The sequence below is a fragment of the Miscanthus floridulus genome, chromosome 10, assembly GCF_019320115.1.
Source record: "Miscanthus floridulus cultivar M001 chromosome 10, ASM1932011v1, whole genome shotgun sequence".
Classification (NCBI taxonomy): domain Eukaryota; kingdom Viridiplantae; phylum Streptophyta; class Magnoliopsida; order Poales; family Poaceae; genus Miscanthus; species Miscanthus floridulus.
The window spans coordinates 71,537,528-71,558,819 of NC_089589.1; the positions used below are offsets into that span (position 1 = coordinate 71,537,528).

The window sequence follows — 21,292 nt, forward strand, 5'->3', positions numbered from 1 at the left end:
AGATTTCAATTCTAGCAAATGAAAGGATCCAAACGGCCACTTAACCAAATTTATAGTCAAATAATATTAACTCTTATGTCTTCAACTAGTGCTTATCCAAGATGCTCGCAGAAATTTAGAGTTAAAAGCTATATTTATTTTTGCTACAAATGGTTGGAACTTTAGTTATCATCTTCGGAACTAGTTTGCACTTGTGTGAGTTTTATTTAGAGTGAGTTTATAATAAATTTCGTTCGACGCTTCTTTAGAAGCTCCATAACATTTGTTTCCATTAAAAAAAGGTTTAATAGAAAAGTATGTTTTATAATTGATTTAATGATACTTATTTTGTATCATAAATGTTAGTGTTTTTTATATAGTTTTGTCAAACTTCCTATCGTTTGACTAAAAAAAGTACACCATGGCTAATTGGACATTGATGTCCCTGCCACCTGCGCACCTCTTTAGTGCTTGTCTGAGTAGGTTCCTTTGCCTTCATTTGTCTCACTCATGTATGATGTCTTGAAACTCTTGCTTGTCTTCTAGGGTCTTTCATGCTTCTCTTTGATATTTCTTTATTTGAAATGTTGATTGGTTGATCTTCACTATTGCCTAACTCAAGTTCATCTCTTGCATCGATAAACCCAAGTTTCTTGTATACTAGCAAACATTGTTAGTCCTAATGCTTATAGTCATTGAACCACCAAAATCACTAGACACTTGCTAGTATATATGTTTCTTCTAGGATGGATGAAATGAACCTATATCTAAGTGAATATTCTCTCTTGGGATCAAACCTACTTGCATCTCAAATGAACACTATAAATTTTGGGTTCAACCTACCTCAACCTACTTTAACCATCGAATCAAACACATATACTTGTATTGATTTCTACCCGCATTGTACCAAGCCAAAAAAATGCAATAGCCAATGTAGTGCATGGCCAAAATTTGATCGTACACAAGATGTTTGGATTAGAACCATGCCAACATATGCTAAAAATCCTTTTGTGTATAACAGTATAAGTATGACATTTGGATCCATGTGTCAAAAAATATTTAATAACTAATGATAGGTAATATGGATCTTAATATGGTGATTTAATTGCAAGAAATACTTTATACATTGAAAATGTTGTTTAACTGGTATAATCAATTGATGTTTGGAAACCAAACAATAAATGCCAGTGACAACACCAATCTCCACCTATATCAGGTTGGCATGCATTTCGGCCGCCTGAGATTGTCTCCAACAAAAACCTATACGGACACCTCAACCCAAAATGGGTAGCAAGAGACCAAAAATCAGCCTCCAATAGAGTACCTATATGAGAGATCTATTTTGGGTTATCTGAGAGGCACAACCCAAATATGGGCACCCTCTCTCCTGGAAATTCATTTGCAAAAAGGATTCTCTTTTTGTATCTTGTTGTTGGAGAAGATGCCGAATATGTATTGAACCTTTTGCCTGTAGCGCTACCCAAAGGACGAACGTGTCTTGTATTTTGGGTGTTGTTGTTGGAGATAGCCTGACAGCTCGGTTCAACAGTTTGAGCACCCCAAAATGACATAAGAGCATCTCTAACAAATTATCGTCCTGTTAGCTTGGCTTATAAGCCGTACTTTTTTAGCCAACGAACAATATTTTTCTCTCACAACAAATCAACCAACAGTACTTTTAGCCATGGCTTATCAGCCAAGCGAACATGCCATATTTATACATCTCCTAAAAACTGACAATTAAGAGTTACTCCCTCAATCCACGAAAGGATGCAACTATGAGATTTGTACAAGTCAAACTAGTTTAGCTTTGACCAAGTTCACAGTAAATATTATTAACAATTATGTTTCCAAGTAGGTCTACTTTGAATTTTTTAATAATTATTAATTTAATGATACTTATCTTGTATATAAACATTATTAATTTTTATGTAACTTTGGTCATACCTGAAACAGAAAAGTGAGAATTAAATCTTTTTTAGACACTAGGATAGATATCTAGCCTCAATGGTACCCTACCGGATTGTAACATTGTCAGTTCTGTACATATTCACACATTTCTCACAGTTCTTGCTTTGTTGACAATATTTGACAATAGGGTGGGGGGATGAACTGTTGTTGTAGCAAGAGAAGATGCACATGATGGGTTTGTTTTTGTGCTATTGCTGCCCACGAACGAATGCAGTGGTCCTGTTCGCTTCTTTTATAATTCATACTTTTCAGTATTTTTTTTTTGGCTAGAACAATATTTTTCTCTCATAATAAATCAGTTCGAAACAGTATTTTGGTTTTTTTTCAGCGAAGTGAACAAGGCCGGTACCTTACTTGCTACTTCTGACATCAGTTACGACTGTTGGTCTGTTGCCACTTGAAGAAGGCTGTGCGCCTTTGTACCTGCGTACTTGGAACCAAATCACAAACATTCAAAATGAAAGATACCGTTATTATGATTCAAAATTCACTGCCATTTATGCCCCATTTCTCAGCTGCTGAAAGCGTTCTGCTGTACTTGTTCATCTGCCAAAAGGCATTGCTGTTTTTATGCGTCCATGTTTAGTTTCAAAAAGTGCTATAGTAGCCATCATATCGAATCTTGCGATATGTGCATGTAGCATTAAATATAGACGAAAAAAACTAATTACACAGTTTGGTTGGAAATCGCGAGACAAACGTTTTGAGCCTAATTAGTCCATGATTAAATACTAATTGTCAAATAAAAACGAAAATACTACAGTAGCCAAATTCTCAAATTTCACCCAACTAAACAAGGCCGAAAGCACGTTAGCATTGGATAAGCCATGCTAGACAGTGGATAATAAATAATAACGAACTCACAGGCTGACAGAGCTACAGTCGCTGGGGAATGGGTCCCACATGACAGCGGGGTAGGCTTTGACCGCACCAGAGCAGTGCAGCTGACCGTTTCCCCGTCAGGGGCGAACTGAAAATCACAGTCCAAGCAGGGGCTGAGATGCAAGTTCCTACAGGGAAAAGGAGCCCTTGCGAAACGTTTCATCTACCCCCTCGACGTGATTCAAAATCCGCGCCCTGGTCCCCCATCCCGTCCCTCCCTCCAGCCTCTTCTAAAAATCCTGGTGGCTCTCGCTGTCCTCAAGCTCAGCTGCCCCCCCACCCCGCCTCGCTCCCAGCCTCCCCAAAACCCTAACCCTAGCTAGCCCCCGCACCGGGACATGGACGGCGGCGGCACGCACCGCACGCCGGAAGACGTGTTCCGGGATTTCCGCGCGCGGCGGTCTGGTATGATCAAAGCGCTCACCACCGGTACGTACGTGCCTGCCTGCTCCTCACCCATTTCTCCCCTTCCCTCGCGAAATTTGAGGATTCATGAGGCCGCGGAGGCTTCGATAGATTGGTTTCCTGGTGGCTAATTGGTTTGATCTGGTTGGTTTCTTGCAGACGTTGAGAAGTTCTACCAGCAGTGTGACCCAGGTGAGCTCGCGCACGCGCCTCCGCCGATTCGCCGCACCCGTGCCTCGAATTCACACGATTTGGTCGTGTTCGCGCTGTTTCTTGCCGGAAACATGCGGACTTCGAGGCGCTTGACTGGGAGGTTTTGTGTGATTTTTGTGTTCGTCGCTGAGAGGAGGAACCTTTTTTTGGATTTGGCACTGGTTTGGTTGGTTTGGCTTCTCTCTTCGATCCAATCCCTGGATTTTTACGGAAATTTGTACTGTGCTGGTTTTTGGGAATTTTGGCCTTGAAGTTAAAGGCAAAGCTTCTCTGCTTTTTACCCCAGGCAGAAAAGCTTAGGCGGAATTATTCTCTGCTGGTTTGGTGCTTCGATCCAGTAGCGGATTAGTTTTGTGCAAAAATAGGATGTTGGACGAATGAGGTATAGGAGGGTGCTCTCTTTTTTCTCCCCATGGATTGAGCTACTTTCTCATTGGATGACGTTTTACATGTACCATCTTGAGTTTGGGAGAGCAGGGGAGTACGTATATAAAACAGAAAAAGTAGTGGCAGGTGACCACGTTGGCCAGCCCACCTCACGCGGGGTATTTTTGGGCTTTCGTTTGGGCCAGCGAGAACTTTGGGTAGCTTTCAGCGACAACGTCGAAAGGAATACTTAGGTGGTGTTTAGATCAGTTGTAAAGTTTGGGGGCATCGGATGTTACATGAGGGGTCGCATGGTGCATTCAGATACTAATAAAAAATAAATTACAGAATCATAAACCGCGAGACGAATTTACTGTAGCACTTTATTGTCAAATCATGGACTAATTAGGCTTAAAAGATTCGTCTCGCAAAGTAGTCGCAATCTGTGCAATTAGTTATTTTTTAATCTATATTTAATACTCTATGCATGTGTACAAACATTCAATGTTATAGGGTGTAAAGTTTTGGCAGAGGAACTAAACAAGGGCTTAATAGGAAAGTCGCTGGAGCATAGGTAGCAGTGACAGTCTGGCACAATGTTTCATTGGCGTCCTAGTGGAACTGTCCTCTCTTTTTTTTTTTCTATTTCTGTTATAACAAAATATTTTTACCATTTTAACTCGTAGGTTCCTTGTTGCTATGTAGTTCATGGCTGCTGTTCTACATTCACTAAATTAGGTTATAGTAATACCTTGCTGGACACTAGTAGGCAGTGGTATCTTATCCTTGATGGATATAGCTCTGTACAAAGGCCCTGTTTGGATCCATGGGTTAGAGCTAGTTTGGGCTAGTTGGAGCTCAACTAGCCCTAGCCAAACAGGAGGGCTAGAGTGGGTTATTTGCAACTAGCCCACCCTAAAAAACTATCCCCCCAAAGAGGTGATTATTTGGGCTAGTTGGGGCTATTTGAGGTGGGGTCCACTGTTTTCTCTCTACTTTCACCTGCACCAATGATTTGGAAAGCACATTTATTATCATTTTAACCTTTGTATTCAAACATCTCTTAGGCTAGAGTTAGTTCAGGGCTAGTCCTGAGCTAGAAACTAACTCTAACCTCTAGCTGTGCTAGAGTATCCAAACAGGGCCAAAGTTGTGGATTAGTACCCTGGCTTTCCTGTTTGTGTTGTAGCAATGTTAGGCAGAGTATAAATTCCAGTCCACCCACTCTGCTTCCTTCTTTGGTCTCTAGGTTTCATTTTTCTTGTGTAATTTGCAGTCCTTATCGAACTTTCTTGGTTCTGGATTCTTTTAGTTAGATAGCATGGAAGAAAGAATCTTGACAAGGACCTGGATTCTTAAGGTTTTTATATTTCGTTTGCAGAGAAAGAGAATCTGTGTTTGTATGGTCTTCCCAATGAAACATGGGAAGTGAACTTGCCTGCAGAGGAGGTTCCTCCTGAACTTCCAGAGCCAGCTCTGGGAATTAATTTTGCTCGTGACGGGATGGATGAGAAAGATTGGCTGTCACTAGTCGCGGTGCACAGTGATGCTTGGTTGCTGGCTGTGGCCTTTTACTTCGGTGCAAGATTTGGGTTTGACAAAGATTCCAGGTATTGTATTTGCTGCTTGTCTATTTCTATGGCTTTCTTATGTTGTGGTAACCAATTTTGTGACCATATGCTGCTTTGCTTCTATGCTATTGAATAGTGGGGCCTCTAGTCATACTGGTGTTTTCTTGCAGTTAATCCTTATCATTGTTTGCATTGACTGTCTTGAAAAATATAAAGTTACTTTTGTCATCAAAGTCATTGTGGAGCATGTGTATTATTCGGTCAATTCCATTCTGCCTCCATTCTTTTGGTTGATTTTATTTCATTTGTTCCGTACCATTCTTCGTAAGAAATTTGTCGAAAATTTAAAGTTATATTGGGCATCAGACATGCTAAGGATCACATTTTGTTTATATCAATACTGAAATTTGTGAACTTGCCTATGTGAATAGTATATTCTTCACAATCTGCAATAACCTGTGGTCTTTGGACATTGACATGGTTTATATGTGCAACATTGGCTTCACCGTTTTATATGAACATTGCAATAAAACTTGTAAAATCATTGTATTATGAAAGTATTTTTCACAACAAATCGATTGTTACTATTTCCATATGATCAATTCAAGTTTTCACTCAAATCAAGGGTCATAGTTAGAGAAGTTTGGTTCATACATTTACTAACAGAGGTAGTATCTTCTATATGTTTTACCAAAACAATCTAAAATGCTCGTCATTTACCATTTTAATTTATGAACTTAGCAATCATAATGTATCTCTGGATATGCAGTCAACGGACATGAATTTTTTGAACTAGATGGATTATTATTAATAGCCTTTACTATGCTTACGGGAATCAAATATGCGTTGTAACGAAGAGGAATGTGGTTGGGGAAGTCCTTTTTTTTTTTTTGAAAAAAAGGTAGCAGGAGCCCTGCCTTGCATTGAAGTAGGAGAAAGAAAATAGCATGTTTCGACTCAGCGGGCTGCATGACGTCCCTTAGAGAGGGGCAAACAAAATAGCTCTAAGACAGGATACATGCAACCAAATATAGATCCTTCATTTACATGGTTTGAAAAGCTCACTGCCGTTGTTCCATGTCTTCTTTTACGTGTAACGCTACCGTTAGAGGCGTTGAGCTCTTATTTTGGAATATCCGCTGGTTTCATTCTTTCCACAAATTCCACGTGACGTAAATGCATAGGCCATTGAATTTTTGTTTTTTTCTCTTTTGGCACTGTCTTAACAGCAGCTTCCCACCAATCAGCAATGGAGGTGTAACTAGCAACTTGGAAATGTGAAGGTAGAGAGAATTGTTCCCATGCTAGCAATTGCCTCAAAATGTTAGCCTCAAAAGGGCAAAGCAGACATAAATAAAGACCTGTCTCCCCTGTTGACCATGAGATAGTGCACAAGATGTTTGATGTGGCCATCTTCTTTTTGCCAGATTATCAACTGTTAGAAATTTATCTTGGATTAAGGTCCAAATGAAGAGCTTGCATTTATTTTCTGCCTCTGCTTTCCAAATCAAGTTGTTGCGGAAGGTCTTGAAGGACCCAGCGAATTGAATCTGATACGCCAACATATGGTGTATTCTACATTCGAAGCCCATTTCTAGGTGGAGTCCTCCACATCCTGTTGCAGGTGTACATCTTGGAGTTGAATCCACAGGGTGATAAATTGCTCAAGCCTAGTAGCGTCATTTATTCTACCCTGCATCATGCATCGTTATGTAGCTCTTGGCTGACAGATTTGTTCTTACGCTTAACTAAGTTATAGAGATTTGGAGCCAGGGTTCTCCGAGCAACTTCATGCAGCCAACTGCTGTTCTAGAATTTGGCCTTTTTCCCATTCACTATGGTGGATGAGTTGAAAAGTAAGCAGTCTGTGGTGTCACAAGGGGTGTCCATGCGTCGTGGTTTACAGTCGCTGACCCATTGTAGCCAGAGCCATCACAGCCTCAATGCTCATCCAAATTTTTGCAAGTATGGGATGCCTAATCCGCCAAGCTTTTTTGGCCATTTTACTCTTCCCCAGTTGACAAGCAGTGGCCTTCATTGGCCTTTTCTTTTTCCTTTCCAAAGGAAGGACCTACGGATCCAGTCTATTTCTTTCTGTGCCCATGCCAGTACAGGGAAGGTAATGAGGAAGTAAGTGGGTGTGGAGGACGAAACAAAACTAGTGTAAGCCTTCCAGTCTTGTTGAGTAGGTGACCTTGCTATCCCTGGCAATCTTTTATTGATCTTTTTGATTAGTGGCTGCACATGCATTCTTTGAAGTTCATGAGTGTGTAGTTGAAGTCCTATATATTTGCATGGAAAATCTTTCTTCTCGCCTTGAAAGGCTGCAGGATGTTGTTGAGGTCAAGGTTTTTACAGTACTTTGTTTGGGAAGTGCTTCCTTCATAAATTTTGGCTTCGTTGTACACGTTAACTGTTGTTACAATTGTGTGGATATGTAATAGGATAAAGTTAACTTTGGCCTGTCGGGCCATGGTTGTATGCATATTTCCCCTCAGATTTCTAGGTTAGTGTAACAGGGTATTGGAGCATCCTTAGTGAAGTATGGATCCTTGTTTCACATGCTGTCATTGGCATTTGAGCTGTGCTACTTGTGTTGTGTCATCATTCTTGGCTCTCATTTGGCCAGATTTGACTTTGTTGTTACCTACCCACGTTGCTTGTTGTGCTTCCTTTTTCTACTCTTTGGGATGTTTGGGCCGAGATCATCAGAATCTTAATTGGTGCCAACTTCTATAGAGATAATGTTTGCAGCTCTGTTTGCAAAGATTTGTGATGTCTTTGGTCAGAGTTCGAAAAACCTCATACGGTCATATGCAATAGCTCAGTCATAGCATTCGAAACACCTTTCACTGTATGGTTGATGCTCTTTCCAAGCTATTACTTATTGGAAACATCCTTGCTCCTTTTGTTAGTTTTCATTGGTGACTCCATCTCCAACAGTTCTGGCTGCTCAGTGTTCTCCTGGCTGATGTTAGACTGCACCTGTCCAATGTTTACACTCAGAACGTAAACGCCAAAAGATCCTGCATGGCTATGTTGTAGGCTTGATCATGAAGATCCCTGCTGCAAGTATTTTTAGCATGGCTAATATGAGAATCTATCAATGTTTACAAGTCGTCTAGTCGAACCTAGTCGCCATGGGACCAACCAGACGATTAATTGCAATTAGTTGTTGACCAGGCCGATTAGTCGAGCCTTGTTGACCCTAGTCGTCCTATATATTTTAAGATATATACATACTATATATCTATAGTATGTATTTCAACAGCAGTACAACATCCAAGGATGGCGAACTAGCAAGCAAGCAGACTAGCAAAGGAGTTGCACTGTGCGTTTTGGTGGGGACGAGGCTCTTCTGTACGCAAATGGGCTAATTTGGCAGCCCAATGCCCAAATCTAAGCCCAGTTAAACAGGCCCGCAAAAAACACAGCTCCCAGCCTGGTCGTCCCCCTCCTAGTCGGACGACTAATCGTGATTAAGCGACGATTAGTCGGACGACTAGGTTTCTGGTCGAGCTAATCACGTCGGTGTCCCTAGTCGACCTGCAGGGACCGATTGGGACGATTAATCGAGATTAGGACCATTTTTTTTTGAGGGAAAATAGAGTGGAATAATTGCTGGGCTGCATCTGGGATGGCTTAGGCCACTTGGGCTGGCCCAATTTGCATCCTGGCATGCAGCCACCATCAGAGATCAGCATTGCTTTCCAACTGGGGAGCTGATCAGCAATGTGGTCAATAATGGGCCGGACTTGTTCCTTGGTGAGTTTCTTCAAAGAGGGGGCAATCCTAAATATTTGCATGGGAACTCTGTAAGTGCAGAAGGCAGCAGGTTTTGTACAGCTGCTGTTGGGGTAATTGTTGACTACCTCCACCTATGGGACTTATCAGATTTTTATCTGCAACCAGATTTTGAGGATAGACAAATATGGTGGCTCTCTCCAAATGGACAGTATTCGGCCAAGACAGCATACGAGGGCTTATTTCTGGGGTCTACACTTTTTGGGCCATGGGAAAGAGTTTGGAAGACATGGGCACGGCTCAGATGCTGCTTCTTTGTATGGTTGGTTGCTCACCGATGTTGGACAGCGGATCGCCTTGCACGCCTCCCTCATCCTGAGCGTTGCCCTTTGTTTGACCGGGCTGCGGAGACCATTGATCACCTCTTAGTCCTTTGTGTCTTCGCAAGGGAATTCTGGTTCCGTTTCCTTTCACAGATCGGATGCCAAGCCTTTTCCCTGCAGCCCACAGAAACCTCTTTCCATAATTGGTGGGGAAGAGTGAGCAATGCTGCTAGCGGCATGATAAGTCAAGGAATCAACTCTCATAATCCTTGGAGCATGGACTTTATGGACACACCGCAACAGTTGCATTTTTGATGGCGCAGCTCCAAGTATTGCAGGCGCACTTGTTGTAGCTGAAGTTGAATGAAAGTTGTGGTCTTTGGCGGGGGGCTCGAGGTATATCCCTCTTTACTGCCCCCGCTCCAGGAGGTTAGAGTCCTGTTTTGGGTCAAATTTAGGGGGTGTTTGGGACTGCTCCACAAACTCTGCTCTACAAACTCCACCGTGGAGTAGCTCCACAAAAAACTGGAGTTTGTGGAGTATCTCTTTAGGTGCTCTCACAACTCCACCCTTTTTCCTCGAGCAGAGTACGTGGAGCTGAAACCATTTGGCTAAAAAACGTGGAGCGGAGCTGAAAAACGTGGAGCGGAGCAGTCCCAAACACCCCCTTAGTATCATTCATGGCGCGAATGTAATCACAGAACAGTGGAGTGGGTGTGAGTTTAGGGGTGTGTGGCTTGTGTCGCGTTGTATGGGTTCTTATCCCATTTTATCTTGTTAATATAATGATGTACAACTCTCCTGCGTTTTCGATAAAAAAAAAAGAAAAAAGAGTTATCTTATGTTTGATTTGTACTCTAGAACATACAGGATATAAGTATATATTTGGTATATTAGTCCTAATATATAGGACGATTAGGACCGACCAGGGTGGTCAACGACTAATCACGACTATTCACCTGGTTGGTCCCATGGCGACTAGGATGGACTAGACGATGTGATAACATTGTTTCTTATTGTGATCCTTCTACTCAATGTATTGGTGTCTTGTGTTGTTTCATTTGTTTTAAAGTGTCAGTTGATACATCTACTCACTCATCAATCACTGTCTTCACCATCTTCTGTTGGTTCGCCTTAGATACGAATCCACACGGTTACAGTGTATGGTTGTTTCTCTTTACTTTTCCAATTGTTTCCGTTTAATAGCTTAATCTATCATGATACATTAGGATCAAGCTAACTTTCTGCTAGATTTGGGAGCTCTGTCCTGCTGACTGCATGCAAACATTGTCTTCATTATGGGCTTGAGCTTCTATTGTATGAATGTAGCCTTGGTGCAAAACTACATTACCTTCGAAATCAAGGCACTGGGAATCAGTTAATGACAATGTGGCCTGTGCTTTTCTCACAGTTTGTTAGGATAACTCTTTAAGATGTGGGCTATAGTTTTCTTCTTTATACAAAAAAGAAAAAGATAACGCCTTTTCTTCTTTTGCTTGAACTACTGGGGTGTAATTCTAGTTTGTACTGTGTTGCTGAAGTTAACTGAGAAGTGGTCAAAGTAACTTTAGTAGCATTGTTAATTTGGTAATCATGTGCAGTCCTTTTTTTTTCTCGAACTACGTAGGAGATCTGCGTGTCATTTCATTAAGATAGATGAATACAAGACCTGCTGGATTTAGAAAGAAACCCAGCAAGCAGAAACAAACAAACAAACACCACACACACACCCAAACCGAAAAGGAAGGGGTGGGGGTGGCTCTATACATGACCAGAACTTGAACAATCAAGCCACTCTAGAAAAAAGACAAACTAGATCAGTGACCTTGCGGGTAATTCACCGAGCTTTGATGCTCCAGCCATGCACCATAAACTTCATTCATCTCCTATGGTCTGAATGAGTGCTTGGATACAAGGCAAAGTTCCTTCAAAGACACAAGAGTTCCGGTGCTTCCAAACTTCTCAGGAAACGAGAATGACGAGAGTTCAATCCTTTCTTCATCTCCTTTGGAACTCCCCTAATAGCTCTTCTCCACCAGTTTGAGAAGAGGAAATCTGTTGTAGTGGGAGCTACAGCAGCTAGGTTTAGATGCGACCCCACTTAGCTAAGCGATCAGCAGTCCAATAACCTCATGTGCAGTCCTATATTCCTCTGCTTCAGCATTAGTTTGTTTTAGCATTGATTAGTTATCGTGTTCTATGAAAGCTACAGAAAACAATGGTAGATATCATGGAGGCTGTCCTCCATTGCTATCTTGACTGAAAAGTGTTGGGTATATTGAATTTGAGTCTACATTCGAACAACAAAATTCCAAGTTTGGAATTTTAGCAGTCAAACTCAAAGATGAAAGTTAACCACTGTATGAATGTCAAACCTTTAAATAATTAAATTTATTTATCTTGGGAGAAATGAGTTTGAGTTTTGCAATTACAAATTTGGATGCATCATTGAACATTTAATTTGAATTATCTACTTCTAGTCTATAAATATCCAATTGTTATATACGTTTTTGTGAGTGGCCTAGATATTTTCATATTCATGTTCAGGATACTGGCGTTTTAATAAGAGCCAATTCCCTCGGTGCCACTAGAAATTTTGTGACTTCTCTGTGTGCCATTGAACTTGCTGAATTTCCTTGGCAGCCATTGCCAAAAAAAAATAAAAATAAAAATAAAAAATCCCCTGTATGCCACTTTCGAAGGGCGGGTCTGGTGCAAGCGGTAGAGTCTTACCGCCAGTGACCGGAAGGTCCCGGGGTCGAGTTGCGGTCTCCTCGCATTGCATGGGCGAGGGTAAGGCTTGTCACTGACACCCCTCCCCAGACCTTGTAGAGAGCAGGAGCTCTCTGCACTGGGTACGCCCTTTTTTATGCCAATTTCGACATGTTTCATTAGTCTTTTGACACAGAGAGGCACTGAACTAACATTGAAACTACATGAAATGAACTTGCTGAAGAGGCAATACTAGTTTGTTAAAGAATTTCCTTGAGGTTTGCGAAGGTCTTCTTTAAACATTGCCCCAATTCTCGTGCTCATCTGTCTGACAACCTTTCCCTCTCAAGCAGTCTTGCAGAAAGGAAGTGTTCTATTTCCATCCAGTGGGAATCTCTCTTACCACTGAAATAGAGAATTTTCTTCCCAGATTAGAAAATCCTAGCAATGGATAATCTGATCCTGATTGTTTTGAAATAATAAGCTCTACTGCACCTTGAGGTCACAAGGGACATACAAGGGGACATCCCTTAGTGTATGCTTTTCGCGGACGATGTAGTGCTAGTTAATGAAAGTCGGACATGAGTGAATCAGAAACTGGAGTTATGGCGGGAGACTTTGGAGTCCAAAGGTTTTAGACTCAGTAGAACTAAAACTGAGTATATGAGATGTGACTTTGGCACTACTACCCGGGAGGAGGAAGATATTAGTTTGGAAGGTCAAGTAGTTCCTAGGAAGGATACCTTTCGATATTTAGGATCAATGCTACAGAGAGACGGGGATATTGATGAAGATGTTAGCCATAGAATCAAAGCAGGGTGGATGAAGTGGCGGCAAGCATCTGGTGTCCTATGTGACAAAAGGGTACCACAGAAGCTAAAAGGCAAGTTTTATAGGACGGCGATTAGATCTGCTATGTTGTATGGTGCAGAATGTTGGCCTACGAAAAGACGACATGTTCAACAGATAAGTGTCGCGGAAATGCGTATGTTGTGTTGGATTTGCGGTCATACAAGAAGGGATTGAGTTCGGAACGATGATATACGTGATAGATTAGGGGTAGCACCAATTGAAGAAAAGCTTGTCCAACACCGGTGGAGATGGTTTAGACATGTCCAACGGAGACCTCCAGAGGCACCGGTGCGTAGTGGAATCCTAAGCCAGGATAGTTACGTGAAGAGAGGCAGAGGAAGACCGAAGTTGACTTGGGTAGAGGCAATAAAAGGAGACTTGAAATGATGGAATATACTCAAAGACTTAGCCTTAGATAGGAGTGCTTGGAAGACAACTATTCACGTGCCTGAACCTTGATTGCTTCTGCTGGGTTTCAACTTTAACCTACCTCAACTTGTTTGGGACTTAAAGGCTTTGTTGTTGTAAGCTCTACTGCACTTAAATTATCACTGGTAACAGGGTGGGGAAACTCATTGAGGAATTCAATTATATGTCCCTGAGCTTTGAAACTAATGCTTTCATACATGTGTTGATCTTTTCTGTTAAATTTTGGTTATACGTGATGCTTTGTGTGTGCATCAGATGCTGATGCAAATCATAATGTAAAATCCTTCTGGTGTACCTTAGCTTTCATCATGTGAATGATAAGATAGAAAATGTTTGTTGTTTTATTCAGCTGGAATATTTTCCTTGCAGTTAAAGCATTCTAGGCGTTCTACTATTGTATGGTCTAAAGCAATTTGATGGATTCTCTTAACATTCACAGTCAGCTAGAATGTAATCGCTTTTTGTGAAATTGTTGCAGGAAGCGGCTTTTTGTCATGATTAATAACCTCCCTACCATATATGAAGTTGTCACGGGAACTGCCAAGAAGCAAACCAAGGAGAAAACTCCCAAAAGCAGCAGCAAGAGCAATAAATCTGGCTCAAAAGTATGATCGACTGCATTCTTCTTTTAACTATTTTTTTGCCATAAATAACCTCCTAAATTCGTTCCATTATTCTTTTGTCACTAAACACATATACAGCCACCACGCCAGCCAGATCCCAACTCAAGGGGTTCCAAGATGCCACCTCCAAAGGATGAGGATGACAGCGGAGGTGAGGAAGAGGAAGAGGAAGATCATGAAAATACATTGTGTGGTTCTTGTGGTGACAACTACGGACAGGATGAGTTCTGGATATGCTGTGATGCCTGTGAGACTTGGTTCCATGGCAAGTGTGTCAAGATCACTCCTGCCAAGGCCGAGCACATCAAGCACTACAAGTGTCCGAACTGCAGCGGTAGTAGCAAGAGAGCGCGGGCATGATCCTGCTCGATATATCCATCTTGCCTGAAGAACCAAGAATTTGACTCTGTAAAACACCCACATGGGACCGAATGCCCGATGGTTATGCATTCAGTTGTTGCTTTCAGTGTAGGACCAGATGTAGGGTCTTGATGTGCTGTTTGTTGTATGTCAAAGACGTTTTAGATCTATTGTTAGTAACTAGCAACTAACTGTAGTAGCCTGTATTTGTTCAAGCTTCTCCAGTGCGCCTGTACTGGACTCAGAAACTATTTTAGATCTAAGTTGTGCATTATGTATCACCGTGTACTCATGTTAGTTTGTTAAAAAGTTGTGTTGGCATGCTCTGTGTGCATACTCATGAAACTCTACATCTCGATTAACCCCCAAGTTAATTGACTTCAAGTGTATTTTGCTTGCACTTGCCGCCTGATGGTTTGTGTCTGCCCAGTTACAGTTTCCCAAGTGTATGCCTTATTCTGTGTAGATTTTGAGATTTATTGCTGCGTCATCTTTCCATCCAGCAGCATGGATATCGTTGCATACTTTCTGAGGCAGCTTATGGATGGTGTATGTAAACCACAATCTAGTGGGGTTTTACTTTGGCAGTGCTGCAGCTTGTCAATGGAACATAGCATACAGATTGGCAGGAGAGAGGACTGCATCGGATCGGATGCCCTGTGTAGTTTACAAGCATATCTGCATCGATCACGGTCTGCTTTCCCCGGCTCTGCTTTTTGGTTTTCTGCTGTGTTCATGTCCCTGTCCAGTTTGCAGCCTATCAAGCTTTATCGTCCACTCTGCCAACCTCGCCTTTTTGACTTGTCCATGTTTATCCCGATTCTTTTTCGTGGTCTGTTTCGGCGCCTTCATTTCATTTTCCACCCTCCCCAGGCGTTCCAAAATCCAAATGACCAAATCCCATCGACAACAATGGGTTTAGGGTTCTTGGCAGTAGATATTATGATCCGTGTGGTATAGCAGCTCGCATGCCACCTCAGCTTCTTGTGGCTAGCACCGGATCGCGTGCCCGGCAGCTTCACTTCTTTGCAGCTCTGATAATGAAACAACTGCACCTTTTTAGCACTTGAAATAAAAGTTCAAGTTCATTTTTTTGGTTTTATCTCTCCAATGTCCATTAATCGTCTTTTGGATAAAATAAATACTATTAAGGACTGCTGTTGAAATATCTCCTTTTAACTCTGCATTTTCATGTGTGATCCTCACTACCGGAGACCGGCTCTTTGCTGAGTGTCAAGTGGTTTGCCGAGTGTTGTTTTTCGAGCACTCGGTTTAGTATAATATGTTGGGAACTAAAATGAAATCCAGACACAGGTGACAGTATGGTGTAGTGGTAGAGGAGGTTCGCACGCAGCGGGAGATCACGGGTTCGAATCCCGTTGGCCGCGTTGCTGCGAAATTTACGTGAAAAATGCCGGAGATGGGCGGTCGCTGGCCGGTGGGGGCCTCCATTGATTAAAAAATTTTTCCATTTTTTCCCCATTTTTTTCAGGTTTTTTTTCGGTTCCAACTTTGCCGAGTGTCGGGCACTCGGCAAAGAATTATTTGCCGACGGATTTTTTACCGGAGGCTCTTTGCCGAGTGCTGCACTCGGCAAAGGCTTTGCCGAGGGCAAAGTAGCCTTTGCCGAGTGCATTAGGCACTCGGCAAAGCGCCTGAATCCGGTAGTGCCTAATGCATATCCAATGTTAGATTTCACAAGTGGTGCTAGACAACTGTATTTGTAGCCCTCTTTATAGTATGGTTATCTATCCTATAAATCCGTCCATTTTAACTCATTTAATCAACACATGGCCGGTGAAAGACAAAATTATAACTTTGCCTTGTACTTGTCTTTCATCTTCTCCGGTCTAGCATCCATCAGTTCCCATCTCACCACCTTGTTGGGCTTTTTTTTTGAAAGCATCTCATCTGGGTACAGATGCAGTATTTGTTCATACACAAACACACGCCCACACTACACACGTACACCCTACACACACAACGTGTGCACAACTAGATCTACAACTACACGCATATCAGAAGACAGCGTCCTTCTAAATATCACCGGGACCATCTTCACCATGGCTTTCATATAGCCGAACCTTGCTTGTGGACACTCGCTTAACCTTTCTTGTCTCATATGAAACTATTAATCTAGAAACATTGTCATTAATTACAAAAACGCAAATATTACAAAAACGCAAATGTGACTTTCAACCTACAAGGCCTCTACACTAGGTGGTGAGGTACTAAAAACTTCAGATAGTGATTTGTTTGTGTCTAGCTATGTTTTATAAAGACAAGGTCGTTCTCACAGGTTGCATTTCCCAACTACTTGTCTTATGAAAACATAGTTTGTGACCCATATTTTAAATGTAAAGGATCTAAAACAAAGAGAATCTTGTTTTACATTTATAATAGCCCAAAAGTGTGAGTCCCTAGTTTTTCATTAAGCCTATGATAGGGGCTTATAACCAAGATATTTGTTGGGTAGTATTTTCTACCATGGTTCATCTATGACCAACAACTTGAAAAGACATTTACTATGCAGGGCAATGTTCTCAATACTAAAATCATGAATTTCTAGACCCACTTAATCTTTAGGTTGATCCAATATACTTTATTTACGAAGGCGGTACTTTCTCTTCTCGTCATCACTTTGCCAATAAAACCTAGAGTGAAACTAATTCAGTTTCTTATGTACACCCCTTGGGATCGTGAAGAAAGACATCACATACATTAGGAAGTATTGAGCACAGAATCAATCAATGTTAGGTTCCTTCCCGTTGAAATTTTTCGTCTTTCTCTAATTACTTAGTCTCTTCTTAAAACACTACTCTACTCCTTTCCAATCAACATTTCTCGGTTTCCTATAGTAAAATTGGTATACCTAAATACTTGAATGTAAACCACTAGTTTTACAACCATAACAGTTCATATATTGATCCGTCCATTACATCTTAATTAGGTTTTCCAAAGCAGAACACTTGCTCTCATGGGAATTAATTTTCAGTCCCGATAATTGCACAAACATACAAAGCAATAGCAATGTCAAAAGCTTTTTCCTAGTCATGACCCAGAAAGAAAATTTTATCATCTATATATTGTAGAATGATTAATTCGCCATCCACAAGGTATGGCACACGCTCCACTAACCCGCTGAAGGGTCGAGATGGCGGACTAGAGGGGGGGGGGGTGAATAGTCTTTTTCTAAAATTAATCACGTCGGCTAACCGATATAAATGCGGAATTAAAACAATCGGTCTAGCCAAGACTACACCCCTTTATATATGTTCACTAGCACCTTGCAAAGATAACAATTATGCAACAAAAGTGCCGGGCTAGTTAGAGCTCTCCTAAACAATTCTAAGAGCAATGTTACACAAACCTATGCCACTAGTATTTTAAGCAACAAGAGAGCTCCTACACATGCTAGTAAGCAAAAGCACAAAGCTAACGATACTCACTAGCAATGCTCAATAACAAGGCAACCAATGCCTAATTAGAGAGCGCAAATACTTAGCTACACAAACTAAGCAATGTGACTAACAAGGTTACTAAAACCAAATTAGCCACGCAAGGGAGCTACTTCTATGCTACACAAGCAAGAAGGTAATTAGCAAGCTACACAAGCTATCTAATTACAAGAGCAACTACACAAGCTTAATATGTATATAAGTAATTGCAAGCTTGTGTAATGAGGATGCAAACCAACGGGAAGAACAAGGTTGACACGATGATTTTTCTCCCGAGGTTCACGTGTTTGCCAACACGCTAGTCCCCGTTGTGTCGACCGCTCACTTGGTGGTTCGGCGGCTAATTAGCATCACCCGCTAAGCCCGCACGTTGGGCGCCGCAAGAACCTACCCCTTGAGTGAGGGTAGCTCAATGACACGCTTTACTAGAGTTGCTCTTCGTGGCTTCCGCGGGGCGAGCACAATGCCCCTCACAAGCACTTCTCCGGAATGCCGCACAAGCTTCTTGCGTGCTTCGACGGAGACCACCACCAAGCCGTCTAGGAGGTGGCAACCTCCAAGAGTAACAAGCACCACCGGCTTGCAACTCGATCACCTAGTGTCACTCGATGCAACCTCACGATGCAATCGTACTAGAATCGCTCACTCACACAATCGAATGATCACTATCAAGTATGTGTGAGATGGAGGGCTCCTAAGCACTCTCAAGTATGGACACAAAGTCCCCCAAGGTGCTCCACATCAACCATGGCCGAAGGCCACTTCTATTTATAGCCCCAAGGGCTAAACTAGCTGTTACCCCTTCACTGGGCAACGGTCGGGCCGACCGGACGCTCCGGTCGTGTTGACCGGACGCTGGACCTCAGCGTCCGGTCGCCCGCAGACGGCCACGTGTCCCTATTCCAACGGTCACTTGACCTGACCGGATGCAGCAACTTTCAACTGACCGGACGCTGAACCCCCAGCGTCCGGTCGTTTCCAGTAAGGTACCGACCTCGACCGGACGCATCCGGTCACACTTGATCGGACGCAGCCAGCGTCCGGTCACACTCCAGCTTCTGCGTCACCGCACGTCAGCCTGACCGGACGTAGCCTGCCAGCGTCCGGTGCTTTCAGACCTAGCGTCCGATCAGTTGACCGACGCCAGCGTCTTCGCGACCAACTCGTTTTCACTTCTAACTTCTTCACCCTTGCTCCAATGTGCTAACCACAAGAATTTGCATCCGGCCCAAACCCATCTCAACCCTGCAAACACCACCTCCTTTGTAAATATGCCAACACCACCAAGTGTACACCACTATGTGTATGTGTGTTAGCTTTTCACAATCATTTCCCAAAGGATGTTAGCCACTCAACTTGCCACGCCACTCGATCCTAGCGACAATGCAAAGTTAGATCACTCGAGTGGCACTAGATGACCGATATGCAAACAAGTTTGCCCCTCTTGATAGTACGGCCATCTATCCTAAACCCGGTCATAAACTTCTCTACACACCTATGACCGGTGAAATGAAATGTCCTAGGTTATACCTTTGCCTTGCGCATTCCATTCCATCTCCTTCAATGTCGATGCAACACATGCATCAACACGATCAACAATGATATGATCCACTTCATATCATCACATGATCATATTGGTTCATCGATCTTGACTCTACTTGCTCTTCACCGTTGCCATCGTCCATCGGCGCCTAGTCTTGCTCAAGCTTCACCGCCACGCGGTCCATCACTCCAAAGCCTTCGACTTGCCCTTCACGCTTGCAACCGGTCCATCAAGCCAAGTCTTGTCTTGATCTTCTCCACCTTGATCACATGACTCAATGTCATGTCTCATGTGCAATAAGCTCCTTCATCATCACATGTGTGAGCTTTGCAACATCTCCAAGCCATTTTCACCTTCATGGCATATGTTGCTCACACACATGTACCTGTGGACTAATCACCTGTGTATCTCACATAAACACAATTAGTCCACCTAAGTTGTCACTCAATTACCAAAACCAAACAAGGACCTTTCACCCGCCCACCTTCTTTTTTGGCTCTATTGTGTTAGCACTACTAACATGTTAACTACAAACTTAGAGAGTATGGGAGATAGGGGGTATTCCTATTGAAGGTCTTTTTGCTATTTAGAATGGTGCCCGATGTCATTATTAATTAACATTAATTGCTATTCTTCCACCTGAAAAGAAAGACCCAAAGATATCCATATAGGCGAGAAACCTTTCATTAGTAGTGCTTGCACTAAGAAGGGCCACCTTACTTTATCATATGCTTCCAAAATTGATCTTAAAAATAACCCTACTCCATTTCTTTCAGTGCATCTCGTGTACAGTCTCATATAAGATGATGTCACCCTCTCGATGTTGCATCCACGCAAGAAAGCTATTTGAGTTATTAATGTTATCAACTGCTGAATTGATTCCAGTAGTAGCTACTTTAGTGAAGATTTTGTTGATGGCATTTAGTAGACAAATTACACTACATTTCTAAATCAAATTTGCTTCTTGAACTTTTGGGATCAAAGTTATAACACTAAAATTTAGGCAAAAAAGCGGTAGTTCTTGAGCATGGAGTTCATGAAACATTTGCATCAACTCCCCTTTGTTGACATCCCAGAAACTTTGATAAAACTCGACTGGGAACCCATTTGGATTAGGTGTCTTCTTATGTTGCATCTCAAAAAAAATTCTGTGAAGGGCACCATCAGGACATCATTTTCAGTCTACGTAACATGAGAGATATCCTCTTTCCTTGTCTGATCAGTGAGAATGTGCAATGGGAAGAAAATAAATTATGGTGGTGACCCATTGGGTACATACATTGTACATGCATCCCTAGAGTGTACTTTCATCAGAACAATTTCTAGTCACCATTGCTTGGAATTCACAATCATTTTATATATGCTACCGAGTTAGGTGTAATAACTAATAACTTTTGTGTGTTGTTTCAAGTTATGATCAAATGTAATGTAAAATATATTTTGTTGATGTATTACATGTGCCACAAATACGTGGAAGCTTCAACACTAACATGGTCCCTACAAATGGGAACTTGTGGGCATCTATTTCTATCACATTGAATTATCAATTTTTCATATTTATATCTTTATGAAAGTCTATTCCACGACTGACCTTCATATTTCAGTTTTCTATATCCATAGCAAAGGCATTGTAGGAGAAAATTCAGAATTTTGGCTTAAATAAATCCAAAATGGTACTTTCTTTTTACCATAAGGAGTACCAATTTACTTTATTCAAACATCTGGATTTTAAAAATGCAATTCAATAAATTTCAGCAGAAAATACAGAAAAAAGGTTGCTGGCAAAATAGAATGCATAACTTCATTTGACTTTTGAAAATAATATGATGGATGCTTTCATTCTATATATATTGTTACACAC

At 41.9% G+C, this 21,292-nt stretch overlaps 1 protein-coding gene across 1 annotated transcript; it reads left to right on the plus strand.

Annotated features, from left to right (window-relative positions):
• The first annotated feature begins 3,041 nt into the window (after nt 1-3,041).
• On the plus strand, nt 3,042-14,775 carry LOC136486722 (PHD finger protein ALFIN-LIKE 8-like). The gene is made up of 5 exons (XM_066483684.1): nt 3,042-3,261; nt 3,397-3,429; nt 5,198-5,426; nt 13,926-14,052; nt 14,149-14,775. The coding sequence occupies exons 1-5, from the start codon at nt 3,171-3,173 to the stop codon at nt 14,428-14,430; spliced, it is 762 nt and encodes a 253-aa protein (XP_066339781.1). The 5' UTR covers nt 3,042-3,170; the 3' UTR covers nt 14,431-14,775.
• Nucleotides 14,776-21,292: the final 6,517 nt, after the last annotated feature.